This window comes from Lynx canadensis, chromosome E1, assembly GCF_007474595.2.
Source record: "Lynx canadensis isolate LIC74 chromosome E1, mLynCan4.pri.v2, whole genome shotgun sequence".
NCBI lineage: Eukaryota > Metazoa > Chordata > Mammalia > Carnivora > Felidae > Lynx > Lynx canadensis.
In genome coordinates, this window is record NC_044316.2 from 40,889,005 (window position 1) to 40,914,290 (window position 25,286).

The 25,286-nt window shown below is 42.6% G+C and overlaps 2 protein-coding genes across 5 annotated transcripts in view; one reads left to right on the forward strand and one right to left on the reverse strand.

The window, feature by feature from the left end:
- Positions 1-2,037, reverse strand: part of BRCA1 (BRCA1 DNA repair associated) — a 59,304-nt gene extending 57,267 nt beyond the window's left edge. Inside the window, exons 1-2 of the mRNA XM_032591074.1 lie at positions 1,722-2,037; positions 658-743 (exon numbers count right to left, since the gene is read on the reverse strand). Coding sequence (XP_032446965.1) covers positions 658-737 — 80 coding nt within the window. The 5' untranslated portion in view covers positions 738-743; positions 1,722-2,037. The remainder of the gene's footprint in view (positions 1-657; positions 744-1,721) is intronic.
- A 4-nt stretch (positions 2,038-2,041) lies between these two features.
- Positions 2,042-25,286, forward strand: part of NBR1 (NBR1 autophagy cargo receptor) — a 28,695-nt gene continuing 5,450 nt past the window's right edge. The window contains exons 1-18 of one of the 4 annotated variants that reach the window (XM_030295135.2): positions 2,042-2,561; positions 6,296-6,406; positions 9,939-10,001; positions 10,707-10,725; positions 12,433-12,455; positions 15,300-15,494; positions 16,043-16,120; positions 16,549-16,763; positions 17,293-17,460; positions 17,731-17,940; positions 19,100-19,259; positions 19,353-19,643; positions 20,323-20,472; positions 20,921-20,996; positions 21,643-21,753; positions 21,942-22,106; positions 23,501-23,945; positions 24,699-24,793. In XM_030295135.2, coding sequence (XP_030150995.1) covers positions 6,305-6,406; positions 9,939-10,001; positions 10,707-10,725; positions 12,433-12,455; positions 15,300-15,494; positions 16,043-16,120; positions 16,549-16,763; positions 17,293-17,460; positions 17,731-17,940; positions 19,100-19,259; positions 19,353-19,643; positions 20,323-20,472; positions 20,921-20,996; positions 21,643-21,753; positions 21,942-22,106; positions 23,501-23,945; positions 24,699-24,793 — 2,566 coding nt within the window. In that variant the 5' untranslated portion in view covers positions 2,042-2,561; positions 6,296-6,304. Of the gene's footprint in view, positions 2,562-2,809; positions 2,917-6,295; positions 6,407-9,938; positions 10,002-10,706; positions 10,726-12,432; positions 12,456-15,299; positions 15,495-16,042; positions 16,121-16,548; positions 16,764-17,292; positions 17,461-17,730; positions 17,941-19,099; positions 19,260-19,352; positions 19,644-20,322; positions 20,473-20,920; positions 20,997-21,642; positions 21,754-21,941; positions 22,107-23,500; positions 23,946-24,698; positions 24,794-25,286 lie in introns of those variants that run through there. The other 3 variants (XM_030295137.2, XM_030295138.1, XM_030295136.2) reach the window with 3 other exon arrangements.

Consider the following 25,286-nt stretch of genomic DNA (forward strand, 5'->3'; position numbering starts at 1 on the left):
TTGAGCATTTGACTTCGGCTCAGGTCACGATCTCACAGTTTCTGAGTTTGAGCTCCGTATCAGTTTCGCTGCTGTCAACACAGAGCCCGCTTGGGATCCTCCGTACCCCTCTCTCTCTGCCCTCCCCTGCTCATGTTCTCTATCCCTCAAAAATAAATAAACATTAAAAAAAAAAAGTGGAAATCAAGAGTCGCATGCTCTGTGGACTTCTTATTTAAATATACAGGACTAGTTCCAACTGGAGACCTACCCATTCACAAGCACCAATCATTGGTGATTTTATTTTGCCACTATTAACTATGCCCATTCCAAGTGATCTAGCTGTTTTTAGAGCCCGGATGAAAAGGCCACTTACTCCAAACCAGATCCCTACCCCAAAGTAGAACCAATCAAGACAGTCTGTGGGCTAGGAAAGATAGGGAGCTGAATGTGTTAAGGCAGTAAAAAGGGAAGGGGAGAAGCAGAGTGGAGAAAAAGGAGTAACTTTCTATATTCCCAAAGCTCTTGAGTTAAGAAAAGCAGCAACTTTTATAATTTAATTTTAATAGATAGTATAATTTTCTTCTCCTTAATATGTAAGGTGAATTCTACTTATTTGCATAGGATATAATCAAGAAAGGAAGAATCTCAAATTAAGAAACCCTTCTGTTGACTTACCAGATTGGACACTCTAAGATTTTCTGCATAGCATTAAGGACACTTTGTACTTCTTCAACACGATCTGCAGATAAATCCATTTCTCCCTGTTCCAATGAATTTTAAGGCATCAACTTAAATATATATGGATATACACACGCACAAGTCACTTTAAAAGATTTATAAGAACAGACTAGTTTCATTATATGTTGTTTTTAAATAAGAGAAACTTAAGACTGGAGTGCTTCAGGATCATACCAACCATAGAATTAATGACAAAAGCTTTATTTTTTAGATTCAAAATATTGTTTTTTGTAATTAAAGACCATTATTTTCTCTATTTTTTTCCCATATACAGCCTCCAACCACTTCCTTTTGGTGTATTCCTCTCTCCAAGAAAAAGAAAGCCACAGTGGGGTGGCTGAGTGAGTGATGGTAGCCTCATATTTCTCCAATCACCTGGCTCCTTTCTTTGTCTTGTGTTTAAAACCAAACTCAAAAAACAAGACCAACACCAACCAACGCTCCCCACCCCTGCCCTTCCCCAGTGTTTCTCACTGGTCTGCATTCATCTCAGGATCCTCTTTAGGTACGATCATACCAGCAATATATGCGTGACTGCTGACGCCCCTCTACTTTCTTCTTGTCCCTTCTCAGAAACGCGTATGAAGCCAGTTCTTTCTTCAGGGCTCCCCCTCCCTCACAATCCACCCTCCTCCTATTCTCCGACACATTCCTGCTCCCTTTCCTCCTTCCTCAGGATACCCTTCTCACACACCCCAGCCCGTCTTTTTACACTATATATTCCCCTCGGGACACATTCCAGTTCCTGTCATCAGGATTCCCCCTCGGACACACCCTGCTCCCTCCCTTGTCCTCAGTGCCTCCCCCACCCCGGGACCCACAAGCGCCCCCTCCCCAATTTCCCCAGACTTAACTTCTTAGGCTTCTCAGGTTCCACCCTCCGCCCGCCCCTGCCAGCCAGGTAATGCCCATCTTGTTCTTCCCCACTCTCTCCATACCTGTTTCCTGCCTGTCCCTCGGAGCACCCCTTGGGCCCTGTCCCTTCCGGCGAGCTCTCTCACCTTTACCCAGAGCAAAGCGTCGGGGCTTCCCGGGCCCAGGGCCCCACTTATATAAAAACCTCCCGGGCCGTCCTCAGTTCAGAAAAACCTCAGCGAGCTCTCGCCGCACAGTCGCACTTTCAATTTTTCTGTAATTCCCGCGCTTTCCTGTTGCCACGGAAACCGTCCGCGGCCGCTGAGCGAGAACCTCTCAGAATACGAGATCAAAACACGTTACGGAAGGGAGGAGCAGAAAGAGCCGAAAGTCTTTCCGGGCTCCCGATTGGTCATCCATTCTTCCCCGCGTTACGTAATTAGAAAGAGACGGAAGAGAAAGAATTCTCCCCCCACTTTTCTGTGAGGCCCCTGCCCCCTCACCTGTACGCTTTCAGTTGCGGCTTATTACGTCACAGAGACTGCGGGACTAGGGTCGAAATCAGTACCTGAGGCCTGAATAGGAGCGCAAGATAGTGCCTGAAACATTCGCAAGAAGAGGCCCCGTTCCCTCCCCATTTCCGCCGCAATGAAAGTCTCCAGTTTAGGTAAATAAAAGGATTGTGGGGGGGGGGGGGACTACGATTTCCAGCATGCATTGCGGATCGAAAGGCCTTCGACACAGTGTTCCTTGGAAACTGTAGTCTTATGGAGAGGCGCTTCCAACACCGGAAGCGGGCAAGAGTCTCACGGCAATCCAGTTGGCAGATTGAAGAGCTCTGTGCGCTTACGCACGTCAACAGATATGGATTGGAGTGTTAGGTTTTCACATCTTGAGAGCGGAGAATAGGCTAAAGAACCTACAAGTCCCAGGAAGACTACAATTCCCATCCAGCCCCGCAAGTCTCGGGCAAGGAGTCCACTAAGGTCAGTGACCTAAGGGAATGCAGTGGAAGCCGAATTTACCTGGGAAGGGGAAATGGGCCGCGGCCCACAATTGCGCACTTGTAGTTCCGCCCCTCTGCCCCAGTGTTTGTTGTTGTTGTGCTGTTATGGCTGCTGTTGCCCAGCCCCTGCCACGCATGCTCGGCCAATCAAGGGGGGGTGGTAGTTTTGAGAGACAGCTGTTAAGAGCCAATCATCTTGTCGGAAACTCAAACTGGGGACTAGGTCCTATTTCTATCCGCCATGTTAGATTCACCCCGCGGGGAGAGCAGCAGAGCTGGCAGCGAACGGTTTTTGCACTGGCCTCCGGCAGGCGCCCCCCGGGGGTGGGGAGCTGGTAAGGAAGTAGCGGCGGTTACAGAGGGGTGGGAGCACATCGCCACTGAGAGGGCCAGGGGAAGTTTACGGAAGGGATCCTGCAAAAGAGAAGGCGACTTTTTCCGTGTCTGGGGGCAGCCAGTCTTTTCAGTGACTGGATGAGAGAGCCGTTTGGGCCAGGGGGCCGAGGCGGCGGATACTTCCAGAGAGATGGGGGGGTCCGTGGCTCAGAACGCTCGGCATCTATTGATGGGAGGCTGAGACTCTCCAGCAGAAAGAGGGCCTAGGCAAAGAAAGCGAGATTCCTCAGGGGGTGGTAACACGGTCTTGGGGGCATGGAGTGCTAGGGAAACGATAACTGGAAGACAAGGATAAAGTCTGCAGGGAAAAAAAAAAAAAAATGACAGTGCCCACACAGCCTCCCATCCCCATCCCCCTCCGCTTGTTGAGAACCTTGTAAAGATGTCTCCTTGGTCAGGGACCTCTGGTTTTGGAAAGGCACCGTTTTTCCTTTTTGTCAAACACCCAGCTATAGGTCACATGTTTTAACCCCCGGATTAATAGTCAGGCCTTTGGTGGAGACGGTAATCAAAGCTCAAGTTCCCAGGTCTGCTTCATTAAAGGGATTTTTGGTATCCTGAAAAATTTGACGTAGAGGAAAAGCTGACTTGTGCCAAGCAAAGGTGAGCCAGTGGCATGAACGTATAATAATGCCAGTTTTGAAAACTGAAGGCCTAGGACCCAGCCGTCTGACTTTACTGGCTTTAAAGCTACAAGGACAGATGGTGCTAACCATAGCTTTGGTATTTCAAGTTCAAGATTAATGCTCTTGCTGAAAGAATTTTCACATAAAAGCCAAACAGAAATAGGCAGTTCTTTATGAAGACCTGGGTATGGTCCAGCTAAGCTAGAATCCCCCACTTCCTGTTTTCTCTCATCAGCCTACCAGCTGGATGAGCTCCAAAGTATCTAAACTAATTTTGTGTATGTAATTTGGAACAAGGGAGTTAGATTAGTTTCCTTCTGGACTCTCAAAAGTGTGGAAAGCATTTATGGGAAGTTGAAAAGTAAGAAGGTGATTCAGAATATCCACTTTTTGACTGACTGAATCAGTTACTTCATTTCCCAGATTTTTTTTTCTCCCCAAGAATCTGGGAAGTTGACCTGGGGAGGCATTCTGTCCAAATGTTAAGGACTCCAAGAATTGCATTCCATAAGAATGAATACTAGATGTCAGCAGATTGGTGCTAGAAACTGGGTTTGGTTTTTTTTGTTTGTTTGGTTTTTTTTTTGTTTTTTTTTTTTTTTTTGGTTGTGAACTTGACTGTAGGTAGAGACAAAAAATGGAAAAAATTGGAGGATGATTGGTTTTGAATTTTAAAAAAAACCCAGATCCTCAGAAAGTTCGAAGTCCTCTTTTTAAAATGTTTATTTATGTTTGTTTTTTTGGAGAAAGAAAGAGAGAGAGAGAGAGAACATGCAAGCAAGGGAGGGCAGAGAGAGAGGAGGGAGAGGAAGAATCCCAAGCAGTCTCCACACTGTCAGCACAGAGCCTGACGTGGAGCTTGACCCTGTGAACTGTGAGATCATGATCTGAGTCGAAATCAAGAGTCAGATTCTTAACCCACTGAGCCACCCTGGCACTCCCAAAGTCCTTTTTAATGACACTCTCAATGTATTGTGGAAAAACAGGTCTATTTTGGCTTCTAAAGACTGATTTATTACAATAATTTTTGTGTTTGAGTAATGTTCTCAGAGAACTTGGACACACGTTTTTATTTGACCTATTTTACAGATTAAGGAACTGAAGCTCAGGTCAAATGACTTACTGTTTTGTACATGGCTAGTTATGTGTCAGAGCTGTGTCTGGAGCCCAGCTCTTCTCAGCCCTTTTGCTCCCTCACCATTACACTGCACATTCCTGAGACATAGTTGTTCATCTCCTTTCTCCATTTGCCTAGAGCAGAATCTGGTTCTTTGAAGAGATTTCTTAAAAGATTTGCTGATAAATATGTTTAAAAGATGACCTTTTTCATTACAACTTAGGTTCAGATTTTAGTAAACTCTTTTTTCACAGAGTCATAAGAACAAAATCTAGAGGTCCCTGGGTGGCTCAGTCAATTGAGTGTCCAACTCTTGATTTTGGCTCAGGTCATGATCTCATTGTTTGTGGGTTCAAATCCCACATCAGTTTCCATGCGGATGGTGCAAAGCCTGCTTGGGAGTCTCTCTCCTCCTCTCTCTGCCCCTCCCCCACATGTGCATGTGTGCAGGCTCTCTCTCTCTCCAAAATAAATAAATAAACTTAAATAATAATCTAACAACTCATCAGTAAATAAAATCCTTAATTAAAAACAACTGACCAGAATAGACATTAAATTATAGAATTGTTAACTTCTTAGGCATGATAATGGTATTGTGGTTATCTTTTCAAAAAGTCTTATTTTTTTAAGGGTTACATACTCGGTTATTTTATGGATGAAATAATGGCTGTCAAAATAATCCTATTGCTGTAACAAGATTAGTCCTGGGTTGATGATAATTATGGAAAATTCCTGATGGGTCCTTAGGAGTTCATTGTATATTAATCTTTATTCATTTGTATATGTTTAAATTTTCCCTTAATAGTTTTTTTTTAATTATGGTACTATAGTTTGGTTAAAACATTAGTTAACTATGGTCAATCTGTATTGGGGGATTTGGGGACAATACAGAATTATAGACAAAATGACGATAGCTTTGAATTGTTTACTATAGTTATATGTCCATGACTCTCCACTTTTATGCATGAAATGTTCCATAAAAGAAAAAAAAAGTAAAATACAAAAACAAACAAAAAACACCACATGAACTTGGATGAAAGGTATTGACTGCTACCCCTGTGTAGTTTCTTGGCTAGTGTCTTGGCCTCTGAATTGTTAAAACTGATCTTAACAAAGAACCTGGGTTGCTCAATTTAGGAAAAGGCTGTTTTTCTAAGAAAAATGAAGAATGTTGCTTTCAAGCTATGAGAATGTAAATTCCCTGAGGGTAGAGACCTGTGGGTGTTCATCTTCATTGGTATCCTGCCACTAGTGGATATTCAGTAGTATCTATTGAATTAACTAATCATATAAAGTTCCATAAAATTCAAAAGAATTTTACAGCTGTTAGAGGATTTCTGCGGATGTGGCCAAAATTTATACTGTTTCAGCAAACGTTTAACAGTGAGATTTGTTTTAAGCTACCCACCAGGTTGTAAATAGCATAAGAGCAGAGACATTGTGTTCTCATTCACTTCGGTGTCTTCCTAGCCTAACCCATATTAGGCCTTCACAAGTATTTGCTGAATGAATGCTTATGCAGTTTTATAGAACCCTTTCCACTGTTTTCTCTCTCACCCATCCTCTCAACTCTAGCCCCACAGCATGGAACCACAGGTTACTCTAAATGTGACTTTCAAAAATGAAACTCAAAGCTTTCTGGTTTCTGATCCAGAAAATACAACTTGGGCTGATGTTGAAGCTATGGTGAGTGTTACTTTGTTTCTCCATCTTTTAAGCCTAATTTTTCCAAAGATAGCAATTTTTAGCAATATTGTTTCATAGCTGTCATATTTACCTTTTCTAGGACTTTTGGAAAATTACTTTTGACAGGGGTTCAATATTCATGTAGGCGATGTTCTCCCCACCCCCAAGAGAATAAACAAATTCCTTAATTTGCAGCTAGACTTGGAAAACCTGTTAATTTTAGAAACAGTCTAAGGAATGAATTGGTGTGGCTTCCACCCTAACCAGGCCCCAGGGAAATGTTCTCCTGCCTGAGAGCAGATATGTTACTGTAGTTTGTGAACCAGCAAGGATATAACCTAAGTTTTGCAAGAGCTAATTGTTGTTATTGCTAGCTCAGAGGTCAAGTATCTAAAAGTTTAGCAAAGGGGCCCCAGGCTGGCTCAGTCAGCAGAATGTGTGACTCTGGATCTTGAGGTTGTGTTTTCAGGTGCCTAGTGGGGTGTAGAGATTGCTTAAAATTTTTTAAAGATCTTAAAAAAAAAAAGTTGAGCATGGGGCACCTGGGTGGCTCAGTCTGTTGAGCATCCAACTTCGGCTCAGGTCATGATCTCAGGGTTTGTGGGTTCGAGCCCCATGTCAGGCTCTGTGCTGACAGCTTGGAGCCTGGAACTTGTTTCAGATTCTGTGTCTCCCTCTCTCCCTGCCCCTCCCTTGCTTGTGCTCTATCTCTATCTCTCAAAAATAAATAAAATATTAAAAAAAAAAAAGTTGAGCAGAAAAAACTCCCACAGGTGCTTAGCAGTTCATCTGTTCTTTTGTTGTTGTCAATGCCCTCCCTCCTCTTGGTTTGCCCTTTGTACTCTTCTGGTTTTTGTTTGCTTTGCAGTATTGAATGTTTTACTTCCTGTGTAACTGTTTATCCAGCAAAACCCTTTGGTAAAAACCTGCTTTTATTTGGTTATGTGCTATGAAAACTAAGAAGAAAAATAAATGGTGGAAAGATTTCAAAAGATGATCTGAACTAGTCCTCTGTCTTCCAGCAAATATTTCTTTATTCTGGCCTAAACAGATGGTTATCCAGAAAGTTGGGGTGTTTGTCAAATGATCTGAAAATCAAACACAGTTATTTTTCTTTTTCTAGTAGTTAAATGAGTTGACAGCTTGCCTTTTTTCCTTACTGTAAATTTTAAATTATAAAAGTATAATATACATGCCTATTATAAGAAGTAAAACAATCCAAACACATACTAAGTAAAAGTTAATATCCCTCTGTTCATTTCTCTTCCATCCACTGTTCCCACCTCTTTGTTAACCATTGTTAACAGCCTTGGATATAGTTACCCACATTTTCCATGTTCATACAGATATCATCTTAGGAACATACTGTAAACATAATTCTGCAGCTTGTCTGTTTTCCCAGCAGGATGTTATAGACAGTTCTCAATGAATAGATAAGGATCCAGGGTCATCCTTTTTAAATCTATAGATTGTCCACAGTATTTTGGTGTTGTCATACCATAATTTAACCATTTCTAATTGAAAGATTGTTTCTAGGTTTTTTTTTAATTGAGATATAATTGCCATATAACATTATATTACTTCCAGGTATATAGCATAATGACTGTAAATTTGTATATATTGCAAAATGATCGCAATAAGTCTAGCTAACATCTGTCACCACGTGTAGTTAAAAATTTTTTTCTTGGGGCTCCTGGGTGGCTCAGTCGGCTAAGTGTCTGACTTCAGCTCAGGCCATGATCTTGCGGTTTGTGAGTTCGAGCCCCGCGTCGGGCTCTGTGCTGACAGCTCAGAGCCTGGAGCCTCCTTCGGATTCTGTGTCTCCCTCTCTCTCTGCCCCTCCCCAGCTCATGCTCTGTCTCTTTCTGTCTGTTAAAAATAAATAAACATTAGGGGCGCCTGGGTGGCGCAGTCGGTTAAGCGTCCGACTTCAGCCAGGTCACGATCTCGCAGTCTGTGAGTTCGAGCCCCGCGTCGGGCTCTGGGCTGATGGCTCAGAGCCTGGAGTCTGTTTCCGATTCTGTGTCTCCCTCTCTCTCTGCCCCTCCCCCGTTCATGCTCTGTCTCTCTCTGTCCCAAAAATAAATAAACGTTGAAAAAAAAAATTTTTAAATAAAAAAAAATAAATAAATAAATAAACATTAAAAAAATTTATTAAAAAAAATTTCTTATGATGAGAACTTCCTTAGCAACTTTCAAATATACAGCACATTATTTTTTTTTTAATTTTTTTTTTCAACGTTTATTTATTTTTGGGACAGAGAGAGACAGAGCATGAACGGGGGAGGGGCAGAGAGAGAGGGAGACACAGAATCGGAAACAGGCTCCAGGCTCCGAGCCATCAGCCCAGAGCCCGACGCGGGGCTCGAACTCACGGACCGCGAGATCGTGACCTGGCTGAAGTCGGACGCTTAACCGACTGCGCCACCCAGGCGCCCCATATACAGCACATTATTAACAACTATATTCAGTATGCTGTACATTACATTCCCAGGACTTATTTATTTTATAACTGATAGTTTGTACCTTTTCACCACCTTCACCCATTTCACTCACCTCCCACCCCCTGCCTCTGGCAACCACCAGTGTGCTATCTGTATCTGTGAGTTCATTGTTGTTATTTCACTTACACAGTACCCTCAAGGTCAAAAGGGTTTTTTTGTTACTGTTGTTTTTCTTTTCACCATTATAAAATAAACTACAGGAGAGATCTCTTTGTGTATAAAACTTAAGCACTGTTTTGTAGGATAAAGTTTTCCAAAGAAAGATTGATGGGTCACAAGGCATGTGATTTTAATTTTTGATAGATACTGCCAGGTGCTTTGCAGAACAATTGTAGCCAGTGCAGAAACATATGACAGTGCCCTGAATTTTTGACAACACTGGATGTTATGGCTTTAAAATTTTTTTCACCATTCTATTGAGATGACATCTCATTGCTTTAATTTGCATTGTTGTGACTAGCATTAAGGTTAAACATCTTTTTCTATACTTGTTAGTCACATTTGATCTCTCTTGAAAGAAATCTCCATACCTTTTTGCCTACGTTTACCTGAATTGTTTATCATAATGATTAGCAGTTTTGCAGATGATTTTTGTGTATTGCTGATAATAACCCTTGGTTATGAGTTGCAAATATTTCCCGTCTATTCTTTGTCTTTTGACATGGTTTTCTTCTTTTATGCCATTTAAATGTTTAATTTTTTAAAGTTTTTTTAAATTTATTTTGGAGAGAGCATAAGTGCACATGCGTGTGCCAACTGGGGAGGGACAGAGTGTCCTCAAAGAGAGAGAATCCCAGGCAGGCTCCGCACTGTCAGCATGGAGCCCAGTGCAGGGCTTGAACCCACGAACCATGAAATCACAACCTGAGCTGAAGTCAAGAGTCAGACGCTTAACTGGCTGAGCTACCCAGGCGCCCCTAAATGTTTAATTTTTATGTAGTGAAATATGCTCACCCTTTCTTTTAGGACTTCTGGGTTTCTGTTACAATCTGCCTTTTTGATATGATGTATATACATTTCATTTGCAGGTAAAAGTTTCATTTGATCTGAACACTATTCAGATAAAATACCTGGATGAGGAAAATGAAGAGGTAAAGTATACGATGGTACCCATGGCCAGGTATCCAGAATAGGGATCTTATTTCTCAAGAATGATGGGGGATTGAAAAGTTCCGACTAATGTTTTCTCATTTGTGTAGTGGTTAAATGTACTTGATAACTGCATGTTCTTAGCTGACTGTGGAATCTGAGATGGAGTTGAGAAATAAGGAGTAAACATTGAAGAAGGAAATTTGGGAGATAACTTTTAAAACTATATAGTCCTATAGTTCAAATATATCATAACTTGCCATTTAGCTTATAATAATAAAAATAATGACAAACCTTTATTGAGTGACTGCAATGTGTCAGACTAACAACAGTACTATGTATTGGGTATTACATTATTATCACTTTTTTACCCATGAGGAAACTGAAGCCCAAAGAAGCTAAGTAACTTGCCCACAGGCACAAAATCTTGGAAATAGTAGAATAGGGGTTCCTTCCATATACTCTGACTCCAGAGCCCAAGCTCTTAACCTCTATATTATGCTGCCTCTTAATGTACCTGAAATAAAGGAGGATACAGGAGTTAAGCAATAAAAGTCCTTATTATTATTCACAGTTAGTTCATGATACTGGAAAAGCTGAATCCCTAACCTGAGATTGTTCATCTTATGTGTGAGGCTGGTCCTAGTAACAGAAATGTTACAATGACAGGAGGTTTATAATTCCCTGTTGCTTTTGTCCTTTTACAGGTATCCATCAATAGTCAAGGTGAGTTCCTAAGAGAACCTGCTTAACTTTACTTAAAAGCCTTAATCTGGGGGTGCCTGGGTAGCTCAGTCAGTTGTGGAACCAACTCTTGATTTTGGCTCAGGTCTAGATCTCAGAGTTGTGGGATCAAACCCCTGACTGGGATTCTCTCTCTCCCTCTCCCTGACCCACACATGCATGCACATTCTCTTTCTCTCTCTCAAAAAAGAAATTTTCAAGCCTTAATCTGTTGATGGGTGTATGCATTTCCATTTACACTAAGATCTTGCTGCACTATTTATTTTAGACTCGAATTTAACATGCAGTAAATTGACATAACACTCACTTGTCCATGGGCATAAATTACATAGCAGATTTTTATTTTGTAGCAGTTTTTTGTATATACATTAGTGCCTTTGATTGGACCCTAAGGACAGCTTTAATGGAAGGTTCTCTTATGTTTAAGATGTTAATCTTTTGAAAATATGCCTCCCAGTTCAACACATACAACTCCATTCTCCCGATGTTGCCTTTGTCCCTGACTTGGTATATATGTTAATGTCACCTTACAAACAAGTGGTATCCCAGAGTGTATTTCTAAGATGGTTTGGCTGTTCAGAGCTTGGAGTTCATTTTCCCATAGGAACAATGTTGCGTTTAAAGGCTAGGCCCCAGGGCACCTGGGTGGCTCAGTCAGTTAAGCGGCCGACTTCAGCTCAGGTCATGATCTCTCGGTCTGTGAGTTCGAGTTGGGCTCTGTGCTGACAGCTCAGAGCCTGGAGCCTGTTTCAGATTCTCTGTCTCCCTCTCTCTGACCCTCCCCTGTTCATGCTCTGTCTCTCCCTGTCTCAAAAATAAATAAAAAACGTTAAAAAAAAAAAATTACAAAACAAAAAATAAAGGCTAGGTCCCTAGGCTAGCCCCCAAAAGCTTATTTTAACCAGCTGTAATGATAGAACAGGCATATATCATTTTATTGCATTTCGCTTTATTGTGCTTTGAAGATACTGCATCTTTTTTTTTTTTTTTTTTTAACAAACTGAAGATTTGTGGCAACCCTGAGTCACTTTTTCCAGCAGCATTTGGTCACTTTGTGTCTGTGTCACATTTTGGTAATTCTCGCAGTATTTGAAACGTTTTCATTATTATTATATATAACGTGACAATCTGTGATCAGTGTTTATGACTTGGCTAAAATCTCAGATGATGGTTAGCATTTTTTAGCAATAAAGTATTTTTTAATTAAGATATGTACTTTTTTTTTTTTTAGATATAATGCTATTACACACTTAATAGATTGCAGATAGTGGAAACATAACTTTTATATGCACTGGGAAACCAAAAACTTGATTTGACTTGCAATTTCCTGGTATTCGCTTTATTGCAGGAGTCTGGAACCAAACCTGCAATACATTTGAGGTCTGCCTGGGTTAACACTATCCATGAAGTCCCTTGTATCCCTAGTGGGAGGCAGCTGGGTTGAGGTTTTACAGCTGGAAGTCTCCAGTAGCAGAGAGAGGGAGAGAGATTTAAGAGGCAGAACTAATCTACATGTGGCTTCTATTTGCAATGGGACAGGAAGGGAGTTTGTCAGCAAAAAGGCAGTAGCTGTTCATGTATAAGGATTGTAAGCAAAAAATTCTTAAAAGAAAGGATTGTCTGTACTTAAATAGAATCTTTTGGGGTGGTGAAGAAATAACACAGTATATTTATTCTTTGTCTTTTTAGGAGAATATGAAGAAGCACTTAAGGTAATGGTTATTTCATCTTATTTGCAAATAATATTTGTTAACTAAAACTTGAACCTGAATGCCATTAGCCATGAGGGGAAACTAACAAAACACAACAAAAACAGATTTTCCGGGAGATTATGATTAGTAGGGCATATCACTCAGCAAAAGGCAGCTCCTGATATAAAGATGTTTTTCCCTCTCATTGTTGATCTTGGTGTCACCATGTAGGATTTAAAAATACAAGGAACTGTGTAGAATTATGCTTTCTGGTTCACATTTTTCATCTCCTTCCTTCACCTTTTGTTTTTGTTTTTGTTTTTTTAAGTAGGCTTCATGCCCAGCTTGGGGCTTGAACTCATGACCATGAGATCGAGTCAAATGCTCTACTGACTGAGCCAGCCAGGTGCCCCACCTTGTTTCCCATAGAATGTTATATATAAAGTGGGAGCATTTAAGGCATAAGCTATCCAGTTAACGATCTCTTGCTTGTCAATAATGAAATAGAGCATTCCTCAAAGTCACATCTTTAAGGTGTGCCCAGCTGTCCTTTCATTACCACCTTTGTAATTAAGATTTTTCTTTAAAGTTTGACTATCCTTTGGACGTCTGGGTGGCTCAGTTGGTTAAGCGTCCCAAATTTGGCTCAGGTCATGATCTCGCAGTCTGTGAGTTTAAGCCCCACATCGGGCTCTGTGCTGACAGCTCAGAGCCTGGAGGGTGCTTCAGGTTCTGTATCTCCCTCTCTCTCTCTCTCTCTGCTCCTCCCCTGCTTGCTCGCTCGCTCTCTCTCAAAAATAAACATTTAAAAAAATTAAAAGTTTACTATCCTTTATGAACTTCTAGTCTACAACAAAACTCTTTTGTATAATCACTTTTGGTCTAGGGAGGAAAGGGCAAGATTTTTTAAATTGGGAGCTGGATTTACCCTTTCTGTTGCCTGGTTAAAATTGCTGTTGTGGGTGCAACCTGATTCAACAGTTCAGCCAGCCTTCTTGGTTTTTACTCAGAAATCCTTATTTACCAGCCAGTCTCTTGGTTTTGGACATTCAGGCTCTTCCCTGGTTTCTCTTAGTTGAGCTGCTCATCTCTTAGTTATTTCATGCTTCATCATTTCCTTCTTCCCTAGTTTTCACGTGCTCTTCCTATTTCATCTTTGCTTTTAAGCTGTTGTAACATGCTTTTCCCCACATTCTTTCACCCTTGTCCCACTGGCTTTTCTCTTTCCCTATTCTCAGAAGCTACAGTAGTTTCACTAAGAAAAAAAGTCTTCTACAGGCTTCAAAACTTTTCTCTTTCCCATGATCACTGTTTACCTATGCAGTCAGAAATCTCAGACCTCAGGAGTCTAGATGTTGTATAAGCCTGCCCTGTCTCAGGAAGCAAGAGTTTTTATATGTTTTTGCATGGTACTATATGATAGTTAAGATCCCATGTTTATATTTTGACACATTTCATTATACTAACTTTTTGAACAGTTTTGTCCACAGACTTTGCCATACGTTTTATTAAATGTCTCTTGGTTTATGGTCTAGAAGAAAGGCTGGCAGACCAGCCAGTGGGCCAGCCATATGTTTTTATAAATAAAGTTTTATTGGAACCCAGCCATGCCTATTACGTATTGTCTGTGGCTGCTTTTGTGCAGACTTGAGCAGAAACTGTATGGCCTGCAAGCCTCAAATATTTATTATGTGGCCTTTTAAGAAGATTTGCTGATTCCTGATCTTAAAATAATACCTGTCAAACTTTTTGGCCTTAGAATGCTATTTTTATATGGAAGCTTGGGGCACCTGAGTGGCTCAGTCTGTTAAGCATCTGACTCTGGATTTTGGCTCAGGAGATGACCTCATGGTTCATGAGTTTGAGCCCTGTGAGTTCGGGCTCTGTGCTGGCAGTGAGGGGCCTACTTGTGATTCCCACCCCCCCCCCGCCCCTCCCCTGCCCACTCTCTCAAAATAAATCAGCTTTTAAAAAGTAAAATAAATGGAAGCTTAAGATTGTTGTATAAAAATAGATAAAAGAACAGTTCATCAGGGGTGCCTGGGTGGCTCATTTGGTTGAGTGTCCAATTCTTGGTTTTGGCTTGGGTCATGGTCTCACGCTTTGTGGGATTGAGCCCCGTGTCAGGCTCTATGCTAACAGTGCAGAACCAGCTTGGGATTCCCTTTCTCTGTGTCCTTCCCGTTATGCTCACTCGCTCTCTCTCTCTCTCTCTCTTAAATAAACATTAAAAAAAAAAGAAAAAGAAAAGTAGTTCTTCTTGTCACTGGGTGACAAGTGGGGAGAGCTACAAACTCATAGACTTAGCCCCTGATCTCTTCATGCACACTGGAGTACCTTCATAGGACCTCAAATGCTTCTTGAAGTAGTTTTCAAAATAGCATTTTTAAGAAGATGCTCTTCAAAAAGAGGTGACCACTCAAGTATGCTTTCCACAGCTTTTCCACTTAATGGAAAAGTAAGTGCTTAATTATAGCATTTGGCTTTAAGTTTCTTGGGTTCTGGTAGTCTGGGATTGACTTTTTTGAAAATTTGAGATTAAAATCCATAAGTGGAATCCTACATAAAAACCAATTACATAGAAAAGTTGTAACCCATTAATGAGAACATTGCACCTCACAAAGTGCTACATTAAATGTACTTTTGTGTTTTAGATAATAAAACCATTCCTAGGTAACATTTTGGTTAAAGAAACAGCAGGCTGACTAATAACATAGTATGTGCCATTTGATTTAAGAAAATAAAGGTAAATGCTAATATTTTCAGCATAATTCACCCTACCTCTTCTGATTAGATGTCTTTGGAATTTCATTTGGGAAAGGAGAATCACACGTTAACGTGTTTATTCCTAACATATGCTCTCAGATGGCGGTTAAGCAGGGAAACCTACTGCAGATGCAAGTCCATGAAAGCTCCCGGCTTGTCGAGGAAGCCCCACTCCCAGCCGTAGCAGAAAAACGACCAGTTGTGAGGGCAGGGAAGAAGCCACTGGCCCATTATTCTTCACTGGTGAGAGTCTTAGGATCAGACATGAAGACCCCAGAGGAGCCTACAGCACAGGTATGAAGGGAATGGACCCATCTCTACGGTTTTTCTAGCCTGAATGTCTTGTCCATAGTCCAACATTTGAGTTGTCCATCAACAATTTGGGAGTTGTGACAATCTCTGCCTGACTTTTTGAAACTGGTAACTGGTTACTTCTGGAGAAGGGGCAGTAGGATGATATACTTTGTTTTCCTTTTATACTTCTTCATACTTTTTTTTTAACCATTTATATTATTTGACAAAAGAAACCTCAGAGTACTACATTTCAGGAAAATTGTTATTTTTTTTTTAAGTAGGTTCCATGCCCAATGTGTGGCTTAAACTCATGACCCCAAGATCAAGAGTCCCATGGTCTACCGACTGAGTCAGCCAGGCACCCCAGGAAAATTATTTTAAACAGGGGCACCTGGCTGGGTCAGTCAGTAGACCATGTGGCTCTTGATGTCAGGGTTGTGAGTTCAAGCCCCATTCCATGTTGGGTATAGAGATTACTTAAAAAAATAAGAATCTTTTTTAAAAAACAAAAAACAGTCTCCAAGATCTTGGGTTGTGTTTCCTTGCAGCGGCTCCCACTTGCTCCCCATAACACAGACCAGCCTCAAGACAAGCCCCCAGACTGGTTCACGAGCTACCTGGAGACAGTGAGTGTTCTCTCTGGGTTGGGTTTTAGCAGCAGTGTTGGCACAGGTGGAGTAGGGGAGAAATAGCAAACCGAACCCAAATGGCTGCTGCCTCTGGTGCAGGCGAATGAAGAGTGATAATGGTTCTGGTCAAGAAAGCTCCTCACTTCTACCGTGATTGACTGGGAAAAGAGGGAGCCTACTTCTAAGGATGTAAGGGAAAGGAACTAGTCTCTGTGCTTGAGAAGGAAGAGGTTAGAAACTTAGCAAAACAATTTCTTGGTGTCTTCTTTGAACCTGGTTAGCTGTGGAAGAGAATAGACCTTCTTTTGCTACATTTCTATTTGTTCAGTAGCTACTAGGTGTTTTATTATGTTCTTATGCTATATCAGAGACAGTGAGGTGTGTGGTATAACTAAGGTTTTCCCCTCTTCTGCTCTGTATTCTAGTTCAGAGAACAGGTGGTCAAAGAAACAGTTGAGAAACTGGAACAGAAATTACATGAGAAGCTTGTCCTCCAGAACCCATCGTTGGGTTCCTGTCCCTCAGAGGTCTCCATGCCTATTTCAGAGGAAACGCTGTTTCTGCCGGAAAACCAGTTCAACTGGCATATTGCTTGCAGCAGCTGCCAAAGGCGGATCTTTGGTGTGCGCTACCAGTGCAGGTAAACAGTAACTTGGCTATTAGAAGACCTTTGAGCAGGCCTTTCTGGCATCCTGGATAGGTAAAAGCAAATTAGCACGTACTCTGTCTCTGAGCATCATGCATAGATAGCAGCTCTGGATTGGAAATAAGCTATTCTCCACCCACAAGAAATATAACTATTTGAAGGGTAACTATTCAGATTGTTGTGTTCAGATGTACATTGAACTAACAAAACCAAAAACGATAAAAAAAAAAAAATGACAGAGCCAGACAAACTTACATTCCCCAAAGCAAAATTATATCACCACGGATTATCTCCCTGTTGTTCCAGGTGCTTTCATATCTTGCTTCCTCTCATGGATTGTCTTTTGAAATGCATACATGTTAAGTCTCTTAATTCTCATTTTGTTAATAAGGAAACTTGAGACATGGCACGGCCAGGTGACATGCTCAGGTTACTGCCTAGCTGGTAATACAGTCAGTATAGAAGTCTAGTCTCCTATCTCACCACCTCTGGTACTTCCCACTCGCCATGCTTTTCCCCACAGCCTATGCCCGTCCTACAATATCTGTGAAGATTGTGAATCAGGGCCATATGCCCATGACTCCAACCACATCCTGCTGAAGCTACGGAGACCTGTTGTGGGTTCTTCTGAAGCATTCTCTCACCCAAGGTTCTCTGCCCCTCGTCTTCCTGCTGCTCTGGAACAAGCCAGGTAAAACCATAAGGAAAGGAGGCTTGTTCTTTGATGGGAGTCTTGGTTCTGGTGATGGGACGTGAATCACAAAAATGCACAGTCTCCTTAGTTCCTATTCATTTCCAGTTGATGTGTGATGATGAGGACGATTACCCAAAGCTAGTGAGACAGAAATGAAAACTATAGAAAGAAGTTAAACTAGAGGCTGGCACTGATGGAGGCTACAAATGGCTCAGAATAGCTTCAGGATTTGTGAGGATTTGACACTTTTCATTTGTTACCTTACAGGCTCCAGAAACAGGTTGACAAGAACTTTCTTAAAGCAGAAAAGCAAAGGTTGCGAGCCGAGAAGAAACAGCGAAAGGCAGAGGTCAAGGAACTGAAAAAGCAGCTTAAGCTCCATAGGAAGATTCACCTGTGGAGTTCCATCCACGGACTCCAGAGCCCCAGGTCCCCTTTGGGCCGACCTGAGAGCCTGCTGCAGTCAAACACCCTGATGTAAGCCCAGGGCCTGGGTGGGCACCAAGGTGGAGCCTTCCAAAACCAGAACTTCAGCCAGGTTTTCTCTTATTTTTTGGCAGCCCCTAATAACACCCAAACTCTTAAAGCTTCCCATTCTCTAATCCTAGCATTCTTTTTTTTTCTTTCTTAAGTTTTATTTATTTTGAGATAGAGGGTGCAAGTTGGGGAAGGGCAGAGAGAGAAGGAGAGAGAATCCCAAGCAGGCTCCACACTGTCAGCACAGAGTCGGATACATGGCTTGAACACACCAACTGTGAGACTATGACCTGAGCCGAAGTCACACACTTAACCTACTGAGCCACCCAGGCGCCCCTGATCCTAGTATTCTTACAGGGTGGTTTGGTAGTCATTGTTGACACTTGCTTTGTTGCGTTCTTCAGAAGGACAGCAACCAACAAGGTTCCAAACTGGCTGGTGTGACTTCTCTTCACTGGAGACAGTTGGGATTTAAAGGACCTGACTCTCTAGTTCTTTTATTTATGGACCTTTATCCTCACCATAGTTTTTCAGCTCAGGAGTCACATCTGTCTTGTTTTTCAAATATTTTTAGAGGCACCTGGGTGGCTCAGTTGGTTGGGCATCCAACTCTTGACTTCCACTCAGGTTGTGATCTCACTGTTTTGGAATCGAGCCCCAAGTCAGGCTCTGCGCTGACAGCACTGAGCTTGCTCGGGATTCTCTCTCTTCCTGTCTCTCTTCCCCTTCTCCGCTCATGCACACATGTGCGTGCTCGCTCCCTCTCTCAAATAAATAAACTTCTTTAAAAATTACAGTTTTTTAAAAGATTTTTTTCAAGTAACATCTGTACCCAGCGTAAGGCTCAAACTCACAATCCCAAGATCAAGGGTCGCATGCTCTTCCAACTGAGCCAGCCAGGTGCCCGTAAAGATCTTATTTTTAAGTAGTCTGTGTACCCAGTGTGGGGCTTGAACCTACAACCCTGGGATCAAGAGTGTCCCACATTCCACTAACTGAGCCAGCTGGGCGCCCCCTATTATTTTTAAGGCAAACGAAGAGTCACTGTCAGCCTCTTGAATCATGGTGCTAGATATTCAGAAGCCATCATACCCAACACAAGTGACTGAATTTCTGTTCTGAAAATTTCTGTTCTGTTCTGTTCTGAATTTCTGTTCAGGCTCCCTTTGCAGCCCTGTGCCCCAGTTATGCCAACCCTCAGTGCAGCATTTGTGGATGAGAATTTGCCTGATGGGACTCACCTTCAGCCAGGAACCAAGTTTATCAAACACTGGAGGATGAAAAATACAGGAAACGTCAAGTGGAATGGAGACACAAAGGTATTTTTTTTCCCACCTAGAGTGTGAAGATGTGATTAGAAGTGACAGTGCTCAGTTTACAAGCTTGCTTTCTCTTGTCACTGTTCTTTTCAGCTCAAGTTCATGTGGGGAAACCTAACTTTGGCTTCTACAGAAAAGAAAGATGTTCTGGTTCCCTGCCTAAAGGCCGGCCATGTGGGTGTTGTGTCCGTGGAGTTCATCGCCCCAGCCTTGGAGGGAACGTACACTTCCCATTGGCGTCTTTCTCACAAAGGCCAGCAGTTTGGGCCTCGGGTCTGGTGCAGTATCATAGTGGATCCTTTCTCCTCCACAGAGAGCCCTGAGAACATTGAAAAGGGCATGATTAACTCAAGCAAAGCTGATGAGCTCACTTGCCAGCAAGAGGTGAATATTGGAAGGGTAAACTAAAGCTAAAACAGCCCACACACAGCTAGTTGTTCCTCCAGACATCTGGAAAACGTAGCTCCTCCCCCTCCCCCCCAGCACATTAGTAAGCTTTTATTAGGCCTAGTTCTCAGGGGCTTTCTTTGCATGTCCTTAGGATCTTGGGGCAGGCATCCCTCAGTGCTTTTGTATCTCTTTGTAATGTTTGGCCAGCCTCTTTGCTGCAGGAGGGAAGGTAGGGCTGGCTGGCCTGTTGAACTGCTGGACTGATGGCTTTGCTCCTTAACCCTTACCTCTCCTGGATATCCACGTGTGTGTTCCGTAAATACTAATGAAGTCTTGCCTTTTTTTTTAGTTGGTGCAGTTTTTTTAAGCAACTTCCATTTATTAGTGTGTTACTAGTTTTTAGAGCATTTTACTGCTCAGATTTAGTTAACCAAGTTAATTTCCTGCTTTTGACTGTCGTCAACTATGGTTAACCTGACTTGTCGTTAAAGGAAGTTAGGTGAAGGGGATTATTATTTTTACAACTTTTCTGTAAGTCTAAAATTACATCAGAACAAGTTTTAAAACATGTAGAGGTGCAGCAGTGTTTTGGTTTTTAGGGAGGCAGCTGCCACCTTACATTTTGAGTTCAGTTGAGGGCCTGACATTTGTCCCAATGGTTTTGTCTGTGTAGGAAGCTTTTCTTCTGGCTAAAGAAGACATTCAGCTTGATGAAGTAACCGAGCAGTCACAAGGGACAGGAACCTGCATCCCACAGAAGACAAAAAATGTTGCCAGTGAGAGGGAGCTTTACATCCCCTCCGTGGATCTACTGACTGCCCAGGTGGGAGACTGAACACTTTGGGGGGCAAAGGACAAGGCAGTGGAGAAAGAGGCCTTACCCCCTTGAGGAGAAGGTGATATAGCCACAGGCAGTGCCCAGCAAGTTAGCCAGATGGCCACTTCGATCCATTCAGATGCAGAGTGGGAAGGAGGTCACCTGTGGAAGGAGGCCTCTGAACTAAATGTTTCCTCTCTGAGTTGGTAACTCGCGTGCTTCCCCACAGCTTCCCTTCAGTTGTCTCTTCACTTCTGCTTCTCTAGTTCATTTTCACCCCCACTGCATTTTCTCTCTCTCCTGCCACTTGGTTATTTGAACACCTAGTTCCCATTTCGCTCTCCTTGATTTCACTTGAGGTGAGGCATGAATTTGAACAGAATCCAGGAAGGTGTGATGCTCAGTGGCCCAGCCTCCATGGCAGGTAGCCTAACATTGCCCTTTTTTCCTCCAGGACCTGCTGTCCTTTGAACTGTTGGATATAAACATTGTCCAAGAGTTGGAAAGAGTGCCCCACAATACTCCCGTGGGTAAGAATGTCATTCGACCCATACTGTTTATTTTATTAACGGACACAAAAGTGCTATACCCTAGACTCTGATAGGTAGTATCTTATTCTGAGAAAATAGATGACAAGGATTTCTCCCACTGTGTGACAGTAAAATTGCACCCATGCATCACGTCCCTTCTTTTTTTCTCTTGTCTGTCAGAGTCAACAATACATGGTGGTTTAAGACTTCCCCACGATAAAGGGACCCTTGGGGCACTTGGCTTCCCAGTTGGTGGAGCATGAGGCTCTTGGTCTTGAGGTTGTGGGTTTCAGGCCCACACTGGGTGTAGAGATCACTTAAAAACGAAATCTTTAAGAAGTGGGGTGGGGGAGCCCTCTTCTCCATTTTTCTGTAAACATTATGTCCTTTTTTCCCTTTACATTCCTGGTTCTGTGTCTTGGCCGTGGTTTTTAAGGCCAGATGACTGATCTTTCCTGCATTCGTTGATCTGAGATACTTCCACACCTGATGGTCTGGAGAATTTTCTTTACAACAGGCCTTGAAGCATACTTAGGTTTGTTTTAGCCCTGCAGGAGGCAAGAAGCCTGTGAGCCGCTGCTTCTGTACCCTGTTTACAACGTGATGCTTTTTCTTGGTTGATGATTCTTCTGTCTTCATTCTGCAGATATGACTCCCTGCATGTCTCCTCTGCCGCATGACAATCCTTTAATAGAGAAGCCAGGCTTGGGGCAGATACAGGAAGAGAGCGAAGGGGCAGGATTTAAAGCACTTCCTGGTAGGGACTTCAATATTTGTAAAGTTTTTGCATTGTCCCCTTCCATATTATACCGTTTTCATACATACTCCTCCTAACCTTCATATGGCACAGATAGTCAAGGCTATTCCTTGGCATGGTATCAGCATGGGAACATGAATGGAAGAAGCTTCTCCACACCAAGTGCAGACAAGCTTTGTGTCTTTCAGATCCCACAGCATCAGTTAGGAGGAAGGCTGAGAACATTTCCTCAGTGGAGGAAGCAGAAGATGACCTGAGTGGGACCCAGTTCGTGTGTGAGACTGTAATCCGATCCCTTACCTTGGATGCTGCCCCGGATCACAAACCACCTTGCAGACAGAAATCCCCACACAGTGAGTGTCCCTGGGTTCCTCCACCTAGCAGGGTGGTGCTTGAATTGTGGCTGCCTGACCAGAGTAGAAAGAAGTGCTCTTCTTCACTGAGAGTGGAGGTTAGGTGATCTTTGTTAGACTTCAGGTCATGGTTGTTTCTTTAGTCTCCACACACTCTACCTGACCATTTTAATTGTAGCCTCAAGAGCAAAGCAACCACCATAACACATTTTCACACTTTCTTGGGGGCAGAATTACAGCTGTACGATTCAGAGGAACAACAGCGACTTGTGCTGCCTGGATTCTGCTGTGAGGAGTCTTCCTGTAAGTTGACAGAGCTCTTCAGCAGAGACCTCCATTGGCAGCTGAGTTTTGTCATTTCTCCCAGGACACAGTCCAGGAAATAGCGTGCAGAAGCTGGGGTACCAAACTAAGTTTCGCGAGGTTATATTCTGTCGTAATCCACTTTCTTTACAACAGATACTTCTAGATCAGATATGTAGAGCCCATACTGTGTATTTCAAGAACTATCCAAAAATTCAAATTCTAGTGCATCAAAATAATGTGGGAAAATCTCTTGTTTGTTATAATGAAATTTAACCTATACCTTTAAATATTTTTTGTCTCACTTTTGTTTAAAATACACACAGGCGCGCGAGTGCGCATGCACACATATGCACACACACACACACACGGAGGTAGGCGGGGGATGTGGTAAGTAGGTGATGGGTATTGAGGGCACATGTTGTGTTGAGCATTGGGTGTTATATGTAAGTGATGATTCACTAAATTCTACTCCTGAAGCCAATATTACACTGTAAGCTAACTAATAAAAGTAAAATAAAAGCTGAAACTAAATAAATGGAAATAAAACATGTAACACACTTATTTCACCCACATACACTTATATATGAATGCATAACAAAAACATCTGAAAGGACTTACAACAAAAGGTTCACAGTAGTTATCTCTGATAGGATTATAGGTGTCTTTTTTTCCCCTCATCCATGTTTTGCCAATTTTCTACCATGACTACCCATTACTTTGCAAAGAAAAGGAGGAAAGTAGACATACAGTCCGGCAGCACTCACCACCTACCATTTGCTATTGTTCTAGCACTGTTAGCGAGTATATCAGTTTTGATATGTTTCTAAAATTCATGGTGCTTCTCGGAAGCTTTGGTGTTTCTACATACCTTGTTGTTATAAGCTTCAGTTCTTCCTGGCTTTGTACAGGCTTCAGACTTAGAATGTGGCCATAACTGAGGTTCTAGCAGCAGCCCTTCCCTCTGGTTCGTCCCCATCCTCTGGCTTTCACGACTGTAGCTCATGACCCACAAAAGACTTTATCAGGTAAGGACAGCACCAGAGGCTGCTTTTAGCTGTAGCTGAAAATTGATTGCTTTCATCCTTTAGTGAAATTTCCCTCCCCTGAAGAGGGACCACTTGGAGTTGAGCAGGAGGAGGTTGTCCATATCGCTGAAGAAGCTGTTGTGGAGGAGGAAGCTATTGTGGAGGAGGAAGTGGAAGAGGAGGAGGAGGAGGAGGAAGAGGATGATGAGCTCAAAGATGAAGTTCAGAGTCAGTCCTCTACTTCTTCAGAGGATTACATCATCATCCTGCCTGAGTGCTTTGACACCAGCCGCCCCCTGGGGGACTCCATGTACAGCTCTGCACTCTCACAGCCAGGCCTAGAGCGCGGGGCTGAAGGTGAACCTGGGGTTGAGGCTGGGGAGAGAGTCGCTGGAGGGGAGAACCAGCCGCAGGGACAGAGCATCAACGACATCCTCATGACCTCACAGACTCTGGACACCGTGCCCCTAACCCCAGAGGTGGTGGGGCCTCCACCACAGCTGCCCAGGTACCATCCACACCCCCCCCTCAGCTGGGCTGTTCTTCACAGGCAGAGTAGAGAGGAAAGGACTCGATCTCAAAACCTATTTTTTTGTCAGCATGGGAAGAGACTATTTCCCATAAAAGTCTGAATTTAGATGAATAAAAGTTGTATTTCCCAGAATTTGTGGATTCTGGATTTAAAGAAACACTTGTTTTAGTTAATCTTAATTATCGGAGTACAGTCTATGTTTTGGTCGTTGAGAGCCAGTTTTTAAACACAAACATCCCTGGATCTTCTTCGCCGTTCTGTTGACTCATGGGTAAAGGCACTCAAAACTTATTTTCATGTTAACCCAAACAAAGTAGTAGAAAGCTTAATCTGTTATGGAAAAAATACACTCCAAAATCAGAAAACAATTATTTTTAATTATTTACTGATCTGTGTCCTTGCTCTGTCATAGTAATGGAAGATGGTGGAGCCTTGACTGTAATTTAAACCACTCTCTCAGGGAGCTAGACATTTCCCCTTATCAGTACCAATTGATGTAGGGGGGAGTGGCCTGACTGAAGCTGGTCTTTCTAGCTTGACTATGGCTAAAGAGGAAAACCAGAAGTAGAATGAGCCCTTTCTACCTGATCCCTAAATTCAGACATGAGATCTGGATCAGAAACGTGAAGCCTCTGTAGAGAATCGGTCACTTCTATGCCATATTTACTGTTTCCACCGTTCCCATAGGTGCCTTTTCAACTGACTTTCAATATTGTGTCTTTCTGAAAGGAGCCCTTCTTGTGCACAGCATGATGGTTCCCCAGGAGTGGATTTACCAGTCACCATACCAGAAGCTTCTTCAGTCCCTGATCAGATCAGAGGAGGTAATGACCAGCCTAAGCTTTATATCCTTTTCTGTGCTCCTTTCTAATGAAACCAGGTAGAAAGGGGCACTGTGTCTCCATGACTCTTGGCATTATTTGGAAACTTGCCCTTTCTTTCTCTCTGTGCCCCTCCCTCATACTATTTTCTATTCTCTAGTAAATATTCTTAACATTCATGAAGTGAGACCTTACAGAGGTGGGCATTGTGCTGCAGTGGGAAGAACACAGGCTGTGGAACTAGACCAGTCTAGATTCCAGGCCCAGCTCCACCTTTCCTCACTGTGTGACCTTGCAGCAGGTCAGCACGTTCATACCACCTGCGAGGCTGTTTTCTTGTCTCCAAAATAAGGAGAATAGCATCTTGAAGTTGCTGGTAGACCTTCAAAGTCAACATCCCACTCCACTTCAAAAAAACGAAACTTAAGGAACTGAAAAAGTAATAAATGGACGTGATAGGATTATAGAATTTTTCTGATTCAATAAACAATCACCT